General features: G+C 43.6%; 1 protein-coding gene across 4 annotated transcripts in view; it reads left to right on the top strand.

The window, feature by feature from the left end:
- Nucleotides 1–13,666, top strand: part of LOC118302087 (A disintegrin and metalloproteinase with thrombospondin motifs 7) — a 60,658-nt gene that overhangs the window by 8,469 nt on the left and 38,523 nt on the right. For all 4 annotated transcript variants that reach the window (XM_035627945.2, XM_035627944.2, XM_047331456.1 and 1 more), the window contains exons 3-8: nucleotides 2,445–2,628; nucleotides 2,997–3,202; nucleotides 5,907–5,990; nucleotides 7,351–7,475; nucleotides 10,310–10,459; nucleotides 13,335–13,478. In XM_035627945.2, the coding sequence (XP_035483838.2) occupies nucleotides 2,445–2,628; nucleotides 2,997–3,202; nucleotides 5,907–5,990; nucleotides 7,351–7,475; nucleotides 10,310–10,459; nucleotides 13,335–13,478 (893 nt within the window). The remainder of the gene's footprint in view (nucleotides 1–2,444; nucleotides 2,629–2,996; nucleotides 3,203–5,906; nucleotides 5,991–7,350; nucleotides 7,476–10,309; nucleotides 10,460–13,334; nucleotides 13,479–13,666) is intronic.

Genomic DNA, 13,666 nt, shown 5'->3' with positions numbered 1-13,666 from the left:
GGGGCCCGTGCGACGTTGTTTACGCTCAATAGAAACACAGGCGGCTTGAATTAATGAGCCCACGTCGCAGGCTACTCAAGAATCTGCAATTAGTGCCGCCATCGCATTTCAAGTGTGCTTTACATTAATGCAAATCATTTTTTTTTACAAAACTGCGGTCACGCTTTGGAGAGCTAATAGCTGACGCATTGTGGTGGGACCTGTAAGAACACACGGTGGTGTTGTAATGGTTCGCAAAAGCAGCCGTCATCTTATTCTCCAAGACATCAGAGCAAATGTGAAATTGTGAATTTGAATTACAACGTTTCCATAAGACATAAGATATAAACGTCAAATGAAGGTTTTTTGTTTTTGTTTTGTGTTGCGAATATAGAGTTCGCCCCCAACCATGACACACAATCCGTTTAGTGATGCTCCGGATTACAGAAAAGAATTGCTAATGGATTGTAAGGTTTTTCCTCGCCGCCTCACGCCCCTCGAACGCGGAGGGGAAGGAAGAGTTTTGCCGAGGCCGTTGCCTCGAAAATCAACTCGCGTTTGATGTGTCGCCGCTCATGAATGTGTTCATTTCCATCGCACTTTATTCCTCGACGAGGTCGGGACGCCCTGGTTTGCTGCCGAGTCTGGGTCAGGCCGAAAACACGACCGCGTTAGAACTCGTCTCAGTGCCGCGCCACCGGCCCAGTAAATGCTGCAGGTGTTGACCCTGTGACACCGACAGACATCCACCGCACATTAATTCAGTCCAAACGCTGTGTATAACACACCGCAGCAACGTTCGTCCTCCCGCGGGATGATTGTGCAGTGAGTCGTCGGAGGTCAGTGTTGACACGCCTCAGATTGCCCAAACACGTACAGACAATGTGAAATCGCTCCAGCGTTCGATGCGACCGAAGCGTCATCGCGCATCGCCTCGTTTCACTTCATCCTCGGCCCAGTCGCCGGCGACGTCGTCGTCCCTCGCAGAGTCACGGTGGCTTTTGCTTTAATTTGTCCAAAGCGACAACTAATCGTAACAATTCGAAAGAGGCACGAGGCTGAAAACACTCGATGATGCGCGTCGACTTTTCAAGGCGAGTGGCGATTCGAAGGGAAAAGCCGGCGCCTCGGTCGCCGCGGCGGCCTTCGCGGCATCGAGCGCGGCGACATCTGGAACTCCATCAGAGGTGGAAGAACGACAGTATTTGAAAAGATATTCTCCTCATTTGGCGTTTTGACGATTCGCCGGAGCGCGCTGTCAAACACGTCTGTCCAAAGTCTCCCCTCGGTTTTCAATTTAGTTGAAATGTGGTTTCAAATATGTTATTTATTTTGGCACCACTGCGCATTCATCTCTGTAATGTGCAGCCCCACTATGATATCCACCTCTAATCGCGACCTGCGTTGACCCCCATCAGTCACCCGAGGAAGTGTTGCTCTTCTAGTTTTCCTCACGGCACAGTACCGCAGCAGCGTCACGGCCATCAGACGAGCACCGTCGGCCACAATTTCCAACCATATATATTTGTTTTTTTTCTCCCAAAAATCCAAGCTCCTGCCTTCAGTGCCCACTGAGTGTGATCGGATGTTGATTCCTTACTTTCACCATGCAGGTGCATCTGCATTTATTATGTTGCTCCACTTAATTCGGATATTTCCTGAAATTCGTCACCCATCTGTACTGTACCGTACAGTTTATCGCAACACCAGCCCCTCCGCTCTGGAGCTTCAGTGGACGCTGAGGGGGAGCAAGCAGAGCTGAGGAGTATGAAGTTGGTGGGGAGTAAATATAGGACGGAGGAGGCTGCTAGAATTTGGTTTTGGCACCGGGCCCAGTGTGGTTTAGGGTGCAGTGATTTATGTGACATCTGATCTTTGCGCCGTCTCAGTCGGGGCTCTGGATGTCTTCTTCAGGACCTACACCGTACTTGTTATTTACACGTAGCTTTTTGAAGAACAAAATACACAAGAATCAATACAAAATATTGTGTATATTGTATTAAATTTTGCAGTACAAAAAAAAACAACTCCCATGATCCCATTTTTCCTCACATATTCACCAAACTGTCATTTTCCTATATTTTTAATTGCGCAGCATAAAACTATAAATTGCACTGTTAAGAATCACATTTTTTTCTCAAAAATAACTTTTCAAAAATGTAATTTAATTTAAAATGGAATTTAAAACGTAATGATTAAGTCATGATCAAAATAGCTGTGATTGATCATTTGTTGTAAGCGATGTCACACCCATGCCTACTCATTGCTTGATTGAAGAAGATTAAGTAACGTACATTGTTTTGCTCCAAAGTTCATTTCACATATTGATATTACTTAATATTTCAACAACTCGTCTGTGATGTGTCCCACTTAAGAGAGCGAATGAAGCGTTCATGGCGACGAGGAAGAACTCTGACTGGCGGCCCCTTTCTCTCTCTCTCTCTCTCTCTCTCTCTCTCTCTCAGACAGGACTGTTCAAGTTGTCCGACGAGGAGTTTTTCATTCAGCCTCTGGAGAGGTCGGGCGACGACGCCTCGGCGCCGCAGGCCCACGCCGTCTACAGGCGCCACGCGTCGCCTCCCGCCCGGAGTCCGGTGGTGGAGTTGATCTCAGGGAAACAAGCTCTCAACGGCACCTGCGGACTCAAAAGTAAGTGACCTTCCGGCGAGATGACGGTGACTATTTCAGATTTCCTCGGTGAGTTTGCCTCCTGCTAATTAGTTAAGGGTCAGAAGGATTAAAGGGATTCGAATTTAGGAGCTCATAAATTAGGCTCTCACTGTGCTGACTTAATTGACCCTGAAGGAAATCTGAGCATCCTAGAGGAATCAAGGAGACGTGCGATGAGAATGTGAATATATCTTTTTATAACTCGCATCTGATTCAGTCTCAATAGATACAAAGATAGTGAGATGTTGTTCCCAACCCAGATCCCTTGTTTTAGAGTCTTATCGTGTACAAGGGCACATTGGGCCTTTGGCAAGTTTTACCCGTCCACCTCCGTCTCCCATCTCCAGATTCCCATCAAAGTCCCGAAGACACCGAGGAACAGCGGGAGCGCTGGGAGCAGCGCCAGCAGCAGCGGAGGAGGAGGAGGAGGATCCGCCAGCGCTCGGTGAGCAAAGAGAAGTGGGTGGAAACGCTGGTGGTGGCCGACCCCAAAATGGTGGAGCACCATGGCAGCAGAGCCGTGGAGAGCTACGTCCTCGCTGTCATGAACATTGTGAGTACATGTCCCCCCGGTGCGTTTGTGTTTATGTCTGCATGCCATGAATGTGAGAAGTGGGCAGTGGGCAGTAAATATGTTATGTATTTAATGTTGGTTATCGGGGAAAAAACTTAAACACATTAGATTCAATTGGTTAATAATTTGGCCCTAAAGGTGCTTGGAGGTGGTAAAAATCGACTATGTTTTCTGAAAAAGAATTACAACAAGTGCTCTATTTACAGTACACATATTAAAGCTACAATTACAAAAAAAACTGTAACTGTACCACTGAAATAATATGAATAAAATGCAGAGTTACAGGATGTCTGAACATCTTGCCAGATGTTTTGTTGATGCACACAACAGATGACGCTGTCCTTCGAGATCTGGTTTCAGTTTTTGTTTTTTTTCCATCTTCGCGTCAGGTACTTTCTGCTGCCGTAAAAAAAAATGTTTCTTCTTCGCCCATGTCTCCAAAACGTCTCACAACACACGTCATGACCACCTCCCAGTTCGGGGCAGATAGACGACTCCTTGTCTGCTTATTGATAAGAACATGAGTGAGTTTTTCCCAAAATAAATATGTCATGTGTGCTCTGACCGCCGCTACTACCAGAGGACGGGATATCAGGAAAAGGGGATTTCACTGACAGAGGAGCCCACGGATTAACTGACTCAACAGACAACAATACACAGAGGAAGCAGCCGCTATTTCCCACATCCTCTCAAGCTTCTTGACCTTTTTTTTAAACTCCTTTACTCTCCAGCTTTGAACTTACAAACAATTCAGTCGTACGAGAATCAAAAACCCAACCAGCATCAAGGGGAAACGACGTCTTCCACGTGTCCCGACGATAAGCGATGGCTCCATCTTTTCCTCGGCCGCCAGCTGCTCCATTGTCCTGTCGCAGGCGGGGTTTTGATGCCGCCCGCGTACAAAAAGCTTCACGTGTTGTATATCCTGCTGTGCTGCAGTCAAGTGATCTGCGCGCATGCAGCAGCCAGGAGAGAGTCAATGTGAGCAGGAAGAAATCGAGAAGCCCTTTCACCAAAATAGCTACCGACTTCCTTTCACATGGTGATCTAATGGTGAATTATTGTATTTCCTCTGCGATATTTATTATCGCTGCTATGTTCTCAAACAAGCAGACCTTTAGGACATACAGTAAGAGCAAAAAGCAGCGGGAATTTAATAAGCACAATTCAACCACTCAGGCTTTGGTCCAACTGTACAGTATGGAGCTTGTGAGGGAACATGAATAACTAGCAGGGCACTCGATGGAGTGAATACCTCGGCCAAGGTCAAACAGTCATACGCATGTTTGCAGAGCTCTTATAATAAGAGACATGAAAGGAAGAAAAAAAAAACCCTCATGCATCTCAATAGCATGCATTTGTCTCATTTGTTCCATCAAGATTGTAATAAATGATTTCCTGATACATTCATTAAAATGTTCTCGCAGTGTGTTTATAAAAAAAATTGAAGATGTATCCTGGTGGAAAAAAATAATCCCCTGAAGGTAAAAACACAAAGCACATTGTTGTGATAGACCCCCCCCCCCCCCCCCCCCCCCCCCACCCCCGAGCTTTAAATATCTGCAGCTGAGTTCCTATTAATAAAATAGGAATATTGGGAGAAATGGAACAGGAGACGTAAGGCATATTTATTGTTTCCGATATGCTTTCAAAAAAATAGTTCTAAAGTTGATTCATCGCCGAGCTGCGCGACAAAAATATACAGTGCTACTCTGAGATATGACTGGTATAAATAGAGTTTTGATGAATTTAAGTTTGTCGTGTGCGTCAGAGCTGTTCCGGCTGAGGTGCCTCCGTTTATACAGAAGGTTTTGCACAACAACAATAAAAATCTGGCCCAGGATAACAATGAATGTTGCTTCTACAGCTCTGAACTATAATCGGCCTCAATTGCTTATGTAAAAAATGCATTATTATTTTTTTTCATGGAGTGAACCCTTAATGGATGAAGCAGCTTAGATAATGGATGGATAGATGGATGGCTGGACTGAGAGAGAAGTTCCAACCCTGCGTACATTTTGTTAAAGGTGCTAATATTCTCCACATATAGTCTTGACATCGGATAAAACAAAGTGCGTGGGAGAGGCCGGGGGCCCATGCTGCTGACGCCCGGACGGTCTTCTGTCTGTCATATCTTTATGTTTTCAATGATTGACTGCCTGTCTCAATAACAATGAACAATGTTTTGCAAACAAATGAAAAAAATAATCCAACAAACAACCTCTGTGCGTTGAAAGAAAAATAAATGATTATATAGAAATATATGCGTGAAATATCCCTTTAGGGTAAACACAACACGTCCGCAGGAGCTGCAACAGTCAGAACATGCATGCTCTCCCATCCCTTCGAGGCGTTCTCTACGGAATTGAATGACACATTTATTATAACAGATCAGCGGTGGAGGGCTGGGGTGTCGCTCTCCGAGGAAGCGTCTGTTGTGCCGGGCGAAATTGAGGCTCAGTGTCTCGCATCTCGTCAGCGTGCAGTTCGCGGCTCTCCCTTGTCACTCCTCAAGGCGCGGTGAAACCTCCTCGATCCTTCCCCGCTCTCCGCCGATCGGCCCCATGCCGCCTCCTGCCCTTGTGCTGTCACTGTTGAAGCGAAGCACTTAATGTTAGATACATTTGTCATTCAGTTTTGATGTTTGGAATATGAAAAAAGGATGTGTGTAATTTTGTTACAGGTGGCGGGTCTGTTCAGAGATGCCAGTATTGGAAACGCAATCAACATTGTGGTGGTACGACTCATCCTACTGGAGCAGGATGAGGTAAACAAGCAACAACAACATACTTGTGTTTGGTTATACAAATAGGAGGAGTTTTTCATTATTTTTCTCCAAAGGAAACACTGAACAGAATTTGTAGGTGGATGACACGAGCAAAAATATCAATCTCAAAATAAATATTTCAAATTAGCTTTTGAAATTGTCTAACCCGCAAAACCCAACAATAACTCCCAACAAGAAAGGAAACATGTTGAGCTATAGCTTTTTATTATTTTTCTTTGTTTCAACCAACGACAAAATGGAACGACATGAAAAGCTCCCAAAAGTGAAGCCAAGTCACCTGCATCGCCCCCTGGTGGCTGGCTGGCTGCAGTGAAGGTCATAAACCCCGCCCCCTCCATGTTAGCAGATTGGACATGGACCAGAAGTCAAAGTATACATCAAATGAACATCTTTTGTGAAGATATGTCATTTAGGTAGTTCCTAAATTGCAATTATGTTTTAGCTCAATTGTTCATGTTTCGGAGAAATTTTGATTTCAGTGAGTTAGTTGATGGCGGTTCAACTTGGCAGACTCCCTGGAAGAGGACCTGCTCACTCTGTAGATATAAAAGGGCTCGTTCTAATCATCAAAAACATGATTCTTATAGTTTCAGGTGATTATTACACTAATGGAAATGATGCGTTATGAATTTGATATTACCTTCCTGCTTGTATATCCAACTATATGCTAATTACAAACAGTACCAGCGTGTACTGTCCCTTTTTAATTAAGTCTAAACATCTTCTTGCCACTTTTTTAAACTGACCCGGATCTTCATTATCTTCTTCATTAGACCATTCAGTTGGATGGACAGAGGGCAAATCAGTGTGATCTCCTTTTTATGTGTGTGATACCTTTTAGTCCATTGGTCTTTTATGTTGCCTGTTCCACGAGTGACTTCTCTAGTAGCCGAGTACAAAGTAAATTTCAACCATGTACAGTATTTGAAGAGTGGTACCAACCTGTTGACCTCTGAATGAACATTCATTTTTTATTCTTTGGATAAGGAATCAACTACATCCAAAGCAGTGGCCAGTTAATTGTTTTGCTTACATGACCTGGAAAATGAAAGTTCATCCTAATAACATGAAAAACAGCATTTTCCTCTAGAGACATGGTTGATGTGAAAATGGCAAAATGCCGTCACCTCACTTTAGTCTGATTGACCTGATTACACCATTTAGCTGAAGCAAAAATATCTAATAGCATTTTCTATCATATAGATCTTGTTGTTTCTATTTTTGCCGCACTCCAGCAACAGCTCTGTTCACCTATTAGAGTTCAGCTACAATGTTGTGTTTTTGACGTGTTTACTGATTGTTTTCTTCTCTTCCTCCCGACGTTGCCTGTGGACGACAGGATGAATTGAAGATAACGCACCACGCTGACAACAGCTTGAACAGCTTCTGTAAGTGGCAGAAGAAGCTCAACATGAAAGGAGACGAACACCCACTGCACCACGACGTGGCCGTTCTGCTCACCAGGTAAATGATAAGAATAAAATATTCATAATAATTTGTTTTTGTCAAGTCATTTCAGGGGTCAGTTATTGATGGACTCATTCCCAGAGCCGCATGTCACAAACCTTTTTAAGTTATTGACTGGAAAAGTTGCCATGTCACCAGACTCAGTGAAGTGCACTGAATACACACGGCTGTTGATAGAAGTACAAAAAAAAAATGATGACGCCTGATGCCTCAGTAGATTTAATTTGATGTACAAGATGGATTTCAAATAAATCCGTACCAGTCAAGGAGATGAGCCACAAAAGAAACAATTCAGTCCTCGTACAGTGTGAAGCCATTCACTTGTGCGCTTAATGTAATTCAATCATGAAATATAATAATAAGCTTTATTTTTGTAGCACCTTTAAAAATGGGGTTAACAAAGAGTTTCGACGGGACACAGGGTCAGTCTCAAAAATCCATTGTCACTGATAAAACACATTAGAAATCAAAGCAGTAAAAGGACAATGTCATGTAAAAACAGGAAATGCAAATAAAAGAATGGTAAAAAAAAACAAAAGTAAAAGGACAACCTTGAATATGAATAAAAGAATAAAAGCAATAGAACATAAAAGTAAAAAAAGGACAAAGGCATGTCTGTAAAAATGGGTTTTAAGAAGAGATTTAAAAGAAGTAATTGAAATTTCCAGTAAAATGGGCAATCAAAAACAAAATGGTTGGTATCTTTTATTCATCTCTGAGCAAAAATAGGACAAATTCAACTTTTCTTCTTCCAGAACCATATGATGAGGGGGTCAGCTTCAACCCCTTGGAACCAATATTTTAAAGGAATTTCCCTGCGCTGCTTCATTTTGTTGAGCACGTTTCCCCCTAGAGATACAATACCTTGTCTTAAAGATACCCATAAGTGCAACATGTATCGTACAAACTGTTATTGTTGTTCCCATGAAAGTATTGTTTTAAGGCTTGTACATCTTTGCCCCATATTAATTAAGCCATTTCAAAGCCCGCCGATAGAAACCTGTCACTGATCATCACAGGGCTTCGACGCTGTGTCTCCTGTTAGTACGGGAGTTGGAGCACAACTGTGAAATCGAGGGGAAAATTTATCTCAATCGAATAACGAATAACAACTTCGCTCCCGGTTAAACTGTGTCACCCCAAACCCCAGCTGCGCACAGTAATCACGAAGTGGAGACTCAGGCGTAACGCAGCCAAGATTTGAAGTGATTCACAATAATAACAGTAATATGTTACACTTCTGATCGCATAAGATGCAGCTCGGGGTGATGTACATGAAAGAGGTCGCTAAAACTAAAGGATGTTAAAACAACAGGTGTACGTTTCTTTCATAAAAAGAAACGTACACTTGTTGCAAATCAATTAATCTGCCGTTGCATATGACTGTTCTGTCTGTGGTAAGAGCAGGTTTAGATGCTGTTTTGCAGACACTGACATATTAGGTTGCTGACGTCCGTTCGCAGCAACAAAACCATTCTGTTTCGTTACTCGTGAACCAGATACAGTGGAAACTGAAAGGAGATGATCTGGTCACCGTGGTGCTGGTGAACGTAGCTGTACTGCACTACACTGTAGCTCAAGACACACGCTGTATCGTTCTTTTCACCTCAAAATGATAATCTCTGAGATTCCTACCTACATTCAAAATATGAAATTAGGTCACCCACATCCCAGCAGGGCTCACAGGAGGCGTTTCAGCTGTTTTTCTTCGGACGTGACCGATACAGTCTACTTCAACCAATCCGGCTGTCTACACAGAACGCCAAAAGAGAATTGCTCTCGCTTTTACCCGAGCTCTACACCCTGTAAACAAGGCCCGGCGTGTGTGACTGAAGCCACTCGTGCTCCACCACCCGAGTAGGCGTGATGCCGGATCTCAACGCACATGCATGTGAGAACACGCCGGATGCGGTGGATACTTGAAGCGTGGAAAACACCCAGCCGGGGTCGAGTTAACATGCGCATGGCACCAGCGAAAAGCGAGCCGTCGCTGTAGCCGGTCAGGTCTTTTAAAAATAGAAGCGTCTCTCCGTTCCGCCAGCCGCATTCACGTTATCGGCGGGAAAAGCGCCGCCTTTGCACGCGCCTCCTCCATTAGTGTGTTGGCCGCGCGTCAGGGTGGCGGCGCGTTCGTCATTGCTTCACGCTCGGCGTGAGGCAGATGTGCCACGTCCGACCCCTGGCTGCTCTCATCCCATTGTGAGAGATGAGAAGGTAGAGGTGGGTCTGATGGAAGAGCAGGAGAGGAGCAGTTGCAAAAAAGGAAGTCATGTCAAAGGTCAGGGCCGCCGGATCAATGAAGGGGCATCGGCACAGAGAGACGGATTCAGAGCAAGTTAATGCGACAAAATAATGCACAGAATATTGTAAGACTTTGTTATTTCTGCCTTTTTTGTCCCAGTCCCTTTCCTTTGATGTATTTCTTTAAACCGTCTTTCCGTCCCCCACAATCCTTCATGTTCTCTCTGTCCTCTTCTTCCAGCGCGACTGACAGATTATCAGTCCCTTGGTGTCACTTAATCTCTTCGGTGGCACGTTGTTTTTTCTTTTTCCTCCCCCGTCACTAATGTTTTTCATTATATCACAGTGCTCTCAGCCTTGTGTCAGGCTATAACAGGATTTTATTCATGACAAAACAAATGGCGACTGATCTTGTATTATAAATGGAGGCGCACAGTTTGCAGCAGATGTTGTTGTTTTTTTTTAAGTTCCCCCTCGTTCATCACCTCCGATCTTTTTCTATCTGTCCTCCATCACCTCATACTCAACGATCTTTAACTTGTTGTCTTGCCCTGTGTCAACTGATATCTGACCTTCACATCTTTTCAAAGGAAGGATATCTGTGCAGCCATCAACATGCCCTGTGAGACTCTGGGCCTGTCCCACGTGGCGGGGATGTGTCAGTCGCATCGCAGTTGCAGCATCAGCGAGGACACGGGCCTCCCGTTGTCCTTCACCGTGGCACACGAGCTGGGACATAAGTAAGGTTAACCGCACACATGTACACAAACACACATTCACATCGTCAAATGATCAGCGGAGAGAACTACACGATTAAAAAGAACTCAGTATCGCATTTCGATTATTTCGAACTAAAGGCAACAGACTGGTTGCTAAGCCCCGCCCCTTTTATCCCCCGTAATTATACACTTCATGACTAGTTACATGATTTAATGCTAAAATGCTAATGCTACATGTCCAAGAAAAAAAAGTCAGCATCTTCTGACATCTTCAGCAAACTTCTCTCTCGAACACAGTTCGGTTTATCGTATCTTCGAACTGTTTTCTTGCCTGTCCATCGCTTCAAGGTTCTGTCGATAAAGCTGCTCTCAGACATGCACCGAAGTCTGCACATTTTTTCCTCAAATGTTCCTGGGGGGCTGTATCTGAGAACAAAATATTTCCCAAAATGTTGCACCGGAACTTTTCCTGCCAGCCCCTCTGGCGGGCCAGTGGGCGCTCCACCCAGGAGCCGCCCCGCGCCTGACTGTGCCGGATTATTTTCCCGCTGTTGGGAACGTGTCTGACTCGGACGATCTCCGGCTGCGTTCTGCGAATGTTAAACGGCAAAATAGTGACATTTTCCGGAGTTGATGCCTGAAAACAGCTTATGAAATATAATGCACAACAAATTATATTTTTAATAAGCAGTTGATATGAGCATATAATGAATTCAATTAATTTTGATCGGCCCATTTGATTGGAAGTACCAGTTCAAATTGGGTCAAACCAATAAAAGAATTTAAAAAGCATGATAAATCTTCCATAGCAACCGTTTCGCTGCAAACATAGTGGTGCTCTGATAAACCTGCCCTACTTCTAGAGTTATTTATAATGCTTGAATGTGGGTGGACTCTTATCCACATGACTGACAACCGCTGGTTTCATCATTATTAAAATAAAACGTTTCAACTAAAAGTTAAGCAATCGTCTGCTCATCTGAGACGGAGGCATTTTCAATGGTGGGAATGTACAGTATCATTCTGCCACATTCATTTATCAGATTAACTGTGACACAAACAGTTAAAAATGTTGATAGACTCACTCGCTACAGCTTTTAGGTTGTACATTGTTCGCCTCAACCTTTAATCCAAAGACGGTACAAACTGCCTGTTGCATTGCAGCTCACTGGATTTAGACGCCATTCTGATTATGAAAGTAGTCTTATTAATATACACTGTTATCTACGTCTTCCTCTCTCTCTTTTTTCAAATGCGTTTGCTTACGTTTTGCAGTCTCAGAGCTATCCGTGAACACGATACTTGTAAAGGGAAATATGCAATTAATACTGCACAGAGACAATACACGCTCTATTTTTAAATCCATTCCATTGATGTCCGTCAGGTACAGACGTTGTGGCCCTGTTGCATTCTAATAAATCAAACTGAATGCTGTACATACAGCTGTAAACACCGTCTCTCTTTCTCCTTCAGTCCATGCAATTTGCAATTACAATTGCACGGCCGCGCGAGACTTATTGCAAGCAGTACGTGGTTGATAGCCTCATTGTATTCGTTCGTCTTGATTGTTGCGGTGCGGCTGAGCCTACGGTGTTTTCACCCCTCGTATTGATATATGGGTATTGAAAGCATCTTGTTCTCCACCACATGCGTGCATGATTGACAGCGTTTTTTCTCGGACTGACAGGAGTCCTTGTGCATTCAGAGCAGCTCTTCCTGCAATGAGAAATAGCTCCAGCATTGTAATGATGCATTGTTTTCAGCATTAAAAGGAGAAATGGTAAAGGCACTTTTCAAAAAGGAAAAAAAACAACATACATTTTCCTTAACATTAGTGTTTTGAATAATTGGACCCCTTTTTTATTGAAATATTTTTTTCGTTTACTACATACTGTAAGTTCGTAGATCCCATTTTATGATTTAAACTTTTAAGTTGGGATGTGGCTTATTGACTGAACATATAAGAATGCATCTATGACAAAGAGCCTTGAAAATGTGACCTCAGAACCAAAAGTGTTCCTGTGACTCAACTCACCCCTGGCCTGGAACACTTTTCAGTGGGTGGATTGAGCCATCTGGCGGTAAATTGACCATCCTATTTTTCAAGTTTTAATGCAAGTATAATAATAAAAAATAAATAACTTACCTCTTTAAAAAAATAATTGGATAATACATTTACCTTTCCAAACAAGGTAAATACCTTTTTAAGCTACCTCAAACAACAGAAAAACAAACCAATTAAAGTTTAATATTCTATTTAATCTTTTATTTTTTCTACCGGTGAACAACAGTTTGAAACATTTTACAATGTTAAGTGAAGGTATGTATTCAAATTAGAAAGACGACCAGTATAGTTGCATCCAACGTCTTAACAAAATGGTGGTAACCCAGTCACATATCAAAATAAACAAACAAACAAAAAAGCCTCTCCAGTAGTTCCCGTGCTCATTTTTTAGCTTCACCGCTTTTGAACCTGTGAGACGAAAAGAACAGTTTGAGCTCCAAGACCACTGCACAATGAAACTGACTACACGAGGCTGCGGGTTCGAGCCCCGGCCAGCGCAGTCCAAAAAAAAAAAATCAACATCAAACAATCTTTTCTCCAAAATGGCGTACCGTCCCTTTAAGCCACCACATTGAACGTTCCCCGTGTAATGTGATCAAGAGCAGTGTGTTCACCTTGCTCCCTCTCCTCCCTGCTGTGCACCGACACAGTGGCTCATTAACGCTGCGCCAACAGTAACATGCATCCAAATGTGTATCGTTAGCATGTTCACATGTACAGTCGCAGGCAGGACACACGTGTTTGATGTTGGCGTGATGTGTGTGTGTGTTACGTGTTGTGTGCCCACCCTCTTTAATTGCCCACTCTGTGGGATGTGCTTTTATGTCACAGCTTTGGGATTCAGCATGATGGCAACGGTAATGACTGTGAACCCATTGGAAAACAACCTTTCGTCATGTCTCCACAGCTCTTGTACGGCACCTCCATGCCCAGGTGGTCCCGTTGCAGCCGCCAGTATATCACCCGCTTCCTTGAGTGAGTGTCAAACTTGCTTATATGAATGATATCTGACATATGACTCTGACTTTGCTTAAAGGGATAGTTCAGGGATTTTGAAGTGGGGTTGTACGAGTTACCTATGCATCGTTAATATGTTACCTCATGGAGCTGGTGATCAGCGATGTCATTTGACGTTGGAGTTTGGAGGGGAAGTGGAAGTGACC

This window comes from Scophthalmus maximus, chromosome 4 (genome assembly GCF_022379125.1).
Source record: "Scophthalmus maximus strain ysfricsl-2021 chromosome 4, ASM2237912v1, whole genome shotgun sequence".
Taxonomy (NCBI): domain Eukaryota; kingdom Metazoa; phylum Chordata; class Actinopteri; order Pleuronectiformes; family Scophthalmidae; genus Scophthalmus; species Scophthalmus maximus.
This window is presented reverse-complemented; position numbering and strand designations above follow the sequence as displayed.